Raw genomic sequence first — 9233 nt, 5'->3', positions numbered from 1 at the left:
CCTCTTTAGGTTTAATTTCAAACTCTTCAATAACTATAAAAGTATAAATCGTAAATATTAAAAATATTTTTTTACAGTATATATAATATATAATAATATAATTAAGTCAAAAACTATTCTATATTTAACTCATTTCGAAGGTATTAACGAGACGATTATAATGATGTAACCTATTAAAATAAAAATATATTTTTTAAACATGTTTTAATTGATATACGATTATGTATGTTAATTTGATAAAAGTTTAAAATGAAACATTTAAAAGTAAAGAACATAAAATAAATTAATTAATTAATTATAGGAGTATAAAGTGTAAATTTAAAATTATAATTTTAAAAAAATGGATTATGAGAGGGTGAGTGTATGTGAGGGGGTGAGTGTATGTGAAGAGAGGAGGGGTTGAAAAAGTGAGTATAAAAGGTATTTTGGTCATTTAAAATTTTAAGACTTTAAGACTTTTGTTAAATTTGCTTAATAAGATAGTATAGATATGAACTTTAATTTTGTTAGAAATTTAATGAACATTAATTTAATGACATAAAGTGAGTTTGATTTTTATTTCAATTTTTTATTAATTATCTTATACTCCCATATGAATTCTAAACTACTTTTTTAATTTTTGATTTCAGTTAAAAAGAATTTTAGTTAATATTTGATTTTTAATGACATTTGTTATTTTAATTTGTAAAGATACATTATATGAACTTTATATTCTATTTATTAATTATCTAGTCGATCTGTACTCTTGGTATAACTGTAACAGTCTCTAAAAAAATTAAAATGATCCTACAAATAAGCCATTAGATCCCGATCTTTTATTACAAGCGGAGACCCACGATTAGATTAGACGAAAATATTATAATCTAACGCAACCGTACAGAACCAAGCACTCGATCAATCATCGCTACCTTCGTTATACTTCACATCGGGCCCAAATAATTAGTGGGTCGAGTTACGATGACAATTTTCCATTATTCATTTCACATCATATCATCGAGCGTCATGCAAATACCATGTTCTCATTGCCGATCTCGTCCCCTTGGGTTTGAACCCGTTTGTCCGCTATCATCTCCCTATGCTGCTCGAGATACTCTTTGCTATTCATTTCCGTCAACCTGTATATGCAAATATAATTCACATGATCTTTTTCATATAATATTATTTAATGTATTAATTAACATATATTTTTTTTACAATCTATTTGTTTCATATGTATTTGGTTCACAATTTGAAACTTTTTTACTTGTATTTTATTTTTTGTTTCATAAACACAGCAAAAAAACCGAGTACATGTGAAACAAATATATGTTAATAACTACATTAAATTCTAGTCACAGATGAAAAATAATCATATGCAATAGTATATGATCCACTGGTTCTCAAACATCTCACAATTTAAAAAGTTCTCAAAAGAAGGTCTCCTGTAACCTTAAATGATATTTTAATTAAATCCATGAACTTCTCGTAAATATGAAACCATTTTTCTTTTTAGAATAATGAATTTAATTAAAACCTCATTTAATATTATATAACTAAATAAGTATCTTAGACCCCCTTAAAGAGAATCTCCAAAACTTCTCCAAAATGGAGAAAATGAGGATTTTGAGTCAATATTTTGCTCCAACAGCTTCCCCAAAACTATCTCCAAAATGGAGAAAATATGAAAATAAATATTAATAATATTTTAATAGATGAATGAAATATTTTAATATTATAATCAATGTTGGATTCTCCAAAATCGGGAATCTGTTGAAGATAATGTAATTTCTTTAGAGATTTTAACTTTTGGTTCTCTATTTTAGAGAAATTTTAAAGAATCTGTTGGAGATGCTCTAAAGTCATACCCTTTAAGATATCGAACAAAGGGACCCACTCGGAAGTAGGGTCGGGGTGGAATGTACGTAGACACGTCCTCTACCCCAAAAAGTAGAGCAACTATTTCCGTCATGACACCCGGGTCGGAAAGCTAATAATGGAACAACGCATACCTGCTAATGGTGCGATCTTTCGCAAAGCCCAACTCATTGTCAACACAAAGGTCAAAATCGTCGTTCTTCCTTGATCTTGAAGAGGTTCTAGGTGCGATATTATGTGCATCCGCAACCGTCACAATCCTTTCGAAAAGATCGAAAGGTGTCCCCTCGGCCGTACACACCAACCGTGCTTTGTTCTCATACATCACCTATAAACACAAAACAATTATGTCACTTTACAAACAAACGCACGCACACACACACGAGCCAAAACGGATGACAAGAAGCGAGACTAACGTCAACCAAAGTGACAAACCGATATGCTGCCGTGCGGTTGTGAAGCCCAAATATCGGGACGCCATCTAAAGCCACGGTGTGAAAATTCTCTGCCATTGCAAATACATTACTTCGGAAATCCATTTTCTCGGAACTTGACTTTTGAGGTCAAACGGATTTGATTTTCAACTTCGAAATTCTTGCACGATTTTAACATCTTTAGGATCACGTTTCTCCGTTATGTAGTATTTGTTACGAAGTTTGATATGGCTGCAATTATATTCTTTAAAATTGAAGAAATCCCGTCGATTTCAACAACGAAAATAGCTCGTTTGACCTCAAAAAAGTCAAAGTGCATATCTTATGATATAAAACAGACCGAAAGACTTACTACATAATCCAAAGTAGTCGGCAGCACCAAGCGGTTTGTCGCATAGTTCTTCAAACGGAAAATACGCGCATCCGTTACCGCCCAACGGTACCTATAGGTTCACACCCAAAAACTTATTTCGTTTTGATCGGGAAAGGACCAACAAGATAATCTTTTTTTCATGCACAATCATCACCTTTAGAGTGTGTTTGGTGTCAGGACAGGACATCACAAGATAGGACAACTGTTCAACGTTTGGTAAGATAGAACTGGACAAAACAGAACAAGTAAAATGACCAATTTACCCCTGATGAGTTGTTTATTTTAATTAATTTATGKAATTTATTAAATTATAATGAAATAATTGTTTTTATAACATAATATATCATTAAAAAGTTTTCATCAAAACAACTAAAACACCAACATAAAAAGTTTATGTAGTTTCCAATTTTTATATTATCCTTTTTCGTTATTATTTTTTATTATTAATATATAATAAATTACATAAATTAATAAAAATAATATTTTGAGGACAACAAAATGAAAATTTAAGAAACATAAAATACAATAAATAAAATTTAAAGAATGAATAAAATATATAAAAGAGACCTATTTGATGTTTTAGAAGAGAATTAAGTTTTATTTTAAGGTTATATTGGTAAAATATAAATCTGTTCCACCTTGTTCCACCCTGTTCCATGGGGTAGGGGTGGAACACGCCTGTTCCACTTTATTCCACTCTGTTCCACATAAAATTCATGCCAAACATGGGACAGAGATCTCTGTCCTGTCCCTATCAAGTGTACCAAACGCACCCTTAGTGAGGTTTGAACTCTTTGGCTTTTTGGAAGGTTGGGTTCTACCGCTAAAGGCCGATGAGCGTTTTTGGTCCAAAAAAAAGTAAAGATAGTATTGTTTCAGCGAAAATGAACATACCTGTAACGTCCTTCCCATAAGGACTTCCGCTTCTTGAGGATGAGCCGTGTGTTCCCCGATCAACTCGTTAAACCTATGCATAAGAAAACCAGATGTGCCATTTTGTATGAAGTAAAAGCCTTCTTCCGCCTGCATTCAAAAAACGACTTAGAAAAGACGTGTTACACATTTAAGTAGAGGTGGGCATGGGCCTGCCCGGAAAATCCCGGTTAGTCAAAGCCTGGTCAAAGGCGGACCGAAAAGCCCAGTGTTTTTGCCCATCTTTACGTTAAGGTGGAAAGAGTTGGTATTTTACCGAAGTCCTTCTCCTATAGTCTACGGACGAACCAATTTCATGTACTATGCATCTTTCCTGCATCCATGGGACAATACGAGATAATTATCACGAAAGAATAGAGAAAGTTGATGCAAAGATTTCCCGATAAATGAAAACTGCAACAATTTTATCCGTGTAGTAACGGGTAAGGAGGTGGATATCGTTACAAAATAAATGGCAGGTACAGGGTTCGACTCCAGGCACCATCCACCTGCCCTCAACAATTTACGCCCCTCGTGATGGTTGTGGGACTGATATGGTGGTGGCGCTCCAGAGGACGACACCATACCCCTTTTTGCGGAAAATTACAACAATTTCCTTTTTGAGATATTAGAAGGGTACTCGTGCAAACCATCAAGATACATCTTGATTTCAGTATTTCATTTTATTCTTTTTTATGTCGATATAATACGGTTTTATGTGGTTTTAAGAAAGCGATAGTGTTTTTATTTTTAAATAAAATAAATTTTTTTAAAATATTCTAAAATTTTGAAAAAAATATATTGATATCAGTATCAAATTAACCTTTTTTAAAAGTTCTTGTGTTTTGGTGTAATTTCCTTAGTTCAATTTTTTAATTATAATTTAATTTAGATTTAGTAACAATTTTTTTTTAATTTAGGTTTAATAATATAATTTTTTATAAAGATAATAATTAAAATATTCTATTATAACTCAATGATTATCCTAATTATATTTTAGATTTTTTATATTTGAAATGAGATGTTTATCTAATATTTGATTATGTTCATCTACAGTTAGCTATACGAATTTAAATATAGAGTTTTAATAAGTTGTACTTATGCACAAGTTACTTGTAATCTTAAATTTTAAGTAATATGCATTAATAAACAGTACTTCGTGTATAAAAAATAGTTTTTAAGAGTTTTTGTCAAATGCTTTATAATATAGTATAGATTCTTGAAAATTGATCATTAAGGGTGCTTTTGGTAGGCAGACAGAACTACGGACGAGAGTGAGGTAGGCGGGTGAAAAAATTGTGCATGGTTTTAGTTTGATAGGGGTAGTTTAGTAATTTACCAAACGCCGCAAGCTTCACGTGCTAAATGGGAGTAATCGGTCAAGCTTACCTTGAGTGTGGAAATGAATGGTAGAAAAAGATCCCGTTGCAATCCACTTTCATAAAGGTTATCCGGCACACGGTTTGATGTAGCAACGAGTATCTACACTTGCATCATGAACACACGAAATCGAACGTTATGGCACGATTATACCAAAAATGAAACGAATGCAAATTCGTAAAATTTTGATCACTTACGGCACCGTTGCAAAAAAGATGTTTAAATAAGCGGTTTAATATCAAAGCATCGGCTACATCATTAACCTATAAAATACCACAAGGAACAAATAAATGACCGATAAAACAAAAATAATCGAAGGGTATTTTAGACATTACGAGGTGCAGGAGTTGTAACATACCATGAATTCATCTAAACATAGCAATATGGATTCGTGAGAAATCTCGCCTGCAACGACTTCGAGGGGGTCGGACACTCCTTTGTGCCTCTACATTACAAATTCATCTAAAATCGAACGTTAAAACTTCAAAAAGCAATAAAACATGAAGTAAAGATTTGACCTGCAAGCGGGTGTGGACGTTCAACATAAAGTCGTGAAAATGAATCCTCTTTTTCCTCCAATTGCAAGGCCTGGTGACGGAAATATATACGTCAAGATACTAAACCACCATAACTTAAGGTCGGGTTCCTTTATAAAGCGGGGAATTTGAGAAGGTGAAAAATGCGACGCTTACAATTGATCAAAAAATAAGTCCATCAGCATGGTTTTTCCGGTACCAACTCCTCCGTAGAGATAAAGACCTTTCACCGGTGAGATCGAAGACTGAGGCATAAAACGGGACCATAGCCATCTACTCCTGAAATCGTAAATGCTCAGTAAATAATGGTATGGCATGCAAACAGCAATGCGTAATACTTCCTCCGACCGAAAATAAATGTCGACAATAAAAAAAACCCAGTTTAACAAATATATAATTATTTACACTTATTAACTAATTAAATGACAATTTTGTCCTTATTGATAGAGGCAAACATTCTCTCTCTCTCTCTCTCTATCTCTACATTTCATAAACTCTTAAATGTTTATGTGTCATGATCAAGGATAAAATTGGGAATTAGTATGTTATAACTATCTATTTTTGAAAGCAGACACAAGTAGGGGTGCTCAAAAACCCGACCAACCCGACCCAATACGAAATAACTCAACCCAATGTCTAATCGAGTTATAAAATTGTCAAACTGTAGGTATTGGATTGATATTGAGTTATAAAATTGTCAAACTGTAGGTATGGGTTGGGTTGGGTTGCACTTTGGTTCGGGTTGGGTTGGGTCAAATTTTTTCAAATCGCAAGCATTGGATTGTGTTGTTCAAATATCTTCAACCCGATCAACCCAACCCATGAGCACCCCTAGACACGAGTAATACTCTATCAAAAGAGTTCATGTTTGACTTTTAAGTGTCGAATGGCTTACTATTTAATATCAAATTCGATAAGAGTTATTTTGGTTGAAGGGTAAAATTGGAAACGTAATTTACCTTGCGCTTTTCCCGTGATCAGAATCACGATCCAGATGACAGGCATTAACGGAGCTATAGAGCTCGTCGTATAGTCTTTGAATTTCTCTCAAGGTGCCTATCTGCAAAAAGAATCATTTTTGTATATTCCTTCCGTTCCGTATAAGAAAACTGTACCATTTGACTTGACATATAATCTACGAAAATATCTGCCAAATACCTAAAATACCCTCCAAAGAAGACATAAAGAATTGTCTATGGACCTAAATCAACACCATAAAGCTACTTTCTAATTCTCTACCAAATACCTATAATACCCTTCAACAAGGACAAATAAAGAAATATTTATGGACCCAAATCAATTTAACACCGTAAAGTTACTTTTTTTTTATTAACCAGGATATCCAACCCGCTATGCGAGCCGACTAATTTTAGGACGATCACCTGCTTTGCAGATAGCCCGGAATCACCGCATTTGAACCTCCGTGGCCACAAGGGGATTTTTATTCCTCCTTGAATTTGAATCTGGGACCTCCAGGTATTTTTGACCTTTGAAGCCAAACTCAAACCAATCAGGCACCACCCTTGTGGTTAAAGTTACTTTTTAATTATCTACCAAATACCTAAAATACCCTTTAACGAAGACAACTAAAGAATTATTTACGGACCCAAATCAACACCATAAAGTTACCTTTTGATCATCTGCCAAATACCTAAAATACCCTTATTTACGGACCCGATTTTAAGTAAAGAAATTTGCACAATTTTCATAACACACACAACTAGATCTTGAATTCTTTTGATCCAAAAAAGACGTTACCTGACAATTATCGCCATCTTCAAGTTCCCCGGCATTGATTCTGCGCTCGTACTCCACTAGAGGCCCGACTCTCTTCACTTCTGTTATCAATACAACGTACTTATATAGTTATATTCGATATTTATCACGAACAAACGAAAAAAAACTAGAAAATGTTCGATTTTCTGAACCTTCATAAGTTACTTTAGCAGCAGCATCAACCGACAACGCCCTTGAAAACATATAAGACGAATGGCAACATTTACACATGTCGATGTTGTATCTTATATCATGTGAAGTCCCACTGTTTGCATTCAGAAGCATCCTTTTCGCTCCATGATGTCGAAAAGCCGTTTGAAATCGTCCCAAAGATTTCACCAGAGCTCTGCTCATCTTCAATCCAACGGTTTACCGTTGATTTAGAAAGGGTGTCTCAAAAGCCACCGAAGAACACCCGATTCTGAAAACAAGTTGCAAATAAAGAAATGAACATCAATTAGGAATATATTCGATTAAAAGATTCCATGAGTAGAGTTTACGTTTGACAATTAAAGTCAAATCGATCGGTTTTTAACTTCAAAATCAATAAGGATTGATTTGATTACGGACAAAAAAGCTTCTAAATTTGCATTATGCTGCAAAATGTGTATCATGGTTGAAAACGTTATGAGCTAACGAAACCAGATCATCAATGGAGATTCGAATTTCCGAAGTCAAAAGTGGACTCTAATTATGGGAGAAGGGAGAATATGGTAATTTCACATGTTTAACTCATTCCTTCAGGAGCAGTTGAAAGAATCAGCATTTAACTTATTCATTGTTTTCATCAATAACCTTAAAGATTTCTTGAAAATACCTAAAAATGTAACCTTTTCCTAAATTCCAAAACGAATCACCACCAAAATTTGCAAAATCATGAAATTAGCATAATCCTCAAAACATCATGAATCATGAACACTGATCTTTTTTTTTATTAAGCTAGATATCCAACCCGCTATGCGAGTCGACTAATCCCAGGCGACCACTTGCTTTGCAAATAGCACGGAGTCACCGCATTTGAACCTCCGTGGCCACAAGAGGATTTTTATTCCTCCTTGGATTTGAACCTGAGACCTCCTGATACTTTTGACCTTTGGAGCCAAGCTCAAACCAATCAGACACCACCCTTGTGGTTAGAACACTGATCTTTAAGGTAGGGTTTGGCATGCAAGACATGACTGAATTGGACTGGACATGATAAGAATCAAGAGGGCAGTACCTGGTGTTTACCGGATACGACAGGACTAAAGTTGTTTGATGATTTCATAGTTCACTTATTACACAAAAGTTTAAAGAAAAGCGAAAAACGCAAAAGTTCATGATTTTGACATAAAAATCAAAACATGGATGCATTCAAGAAACCAGATTGTAGGAACTCAAGAACAAGTCTGAAATTGGGTGATTGATTAAATCAACTAATTTCAAACACCTGAAACACCCAGAATCAGTAAAAACTGATCTTTAAAGGATCAAAAAGTCCACTTCATTGACATAATTTCCAAGAACATTGACCACCAAAAGTCAACGATTTTGAAAAATGTATATATATCTATAAAGGAAACCAACAATGTGGGAAATTGAAGAACAAGCTTTGGATGGTGATTACAAATTGAAAATCCCAGAATCAGTGAAAATTGATCTTTGGAAGATTAATACTGAAAACTATCTAAATTCAAGAACAACTATAACATCAAACTGATCTTGATCAAACAGTTCACTTGTTTTACCTGATTTTCAAGAAAATTGATCACCAAAAATTCAATTATTTTAAAGAATTGCTTATGCATGCAAGACACCCAGAAACTACAGCAATTCAAGAACAAACTTGAGTTGGGTTTTGGACCAAAACTAGCTAAAATCTCAAACACCAGATCATCTAGAATCACTGAATCCTGGTCCTGTAATATCAAGAATTCCTAATTTAGAAGAAACAAAAGGGAATTTCTGTAGAGAAATCAGAAAATCAAG

General features: G+C 33.9%; 1 protein-coding gene across 1 annotated transcript; it reads right to left on the bottom strand.

The window, feature by feature from the left end:
- Positions 1-789: 789 nt before the first annotated feature.
- LOC112501299 (AFG1-like ATPase) lies at positions 790-8192 on the bottom strand. Its single transcript, XM_025105012.1, has 14 exons — positions 7418-8192; positions 7248-7327; positions 6449-6549; positions 5646-5768; positions 5472-5541; positions 5312-5398; positions 5151-5216; positions 4963-5055; positions 3851-3907; positions 3556-3684; positions 2641-2731; positions 2271-2359; positions 1989-2182; positions 790-1115 (listed from the first exon to the last, which is right to left on the bottom strand). Exons 1-14 carry the CDS (start codon positions 7617-7619, stop codon positions 1001-1003), a joined length of 1497 nt encoding a protein of 498 aa, XP_024960780.1. The 5' UTR covers positions 7620-8192; the 3' UTR covers positions 790-1000.
- Between the last annotated feature and the right edge of the window lie 1041 nt (positions 8193-9233).

This window comes from Cynara cardunculus, assembly GCF_001531365.2.
Source record: "Cynara cardunculus var. scolymus isolate 2C chromosome LG 17, CcrdV1, whole genome shotgun sequence".
NCBI lineage: Eukaryota > Viridiplantae > Streptophyta > Magnoliopsida > Asterales > Asteraceae > Cynara > Cynara cardunculus.
Note: the sequence above shows the minus strand (reverse complement) of the source record. Positions and strands in the feature narration are given on the sequence as shown.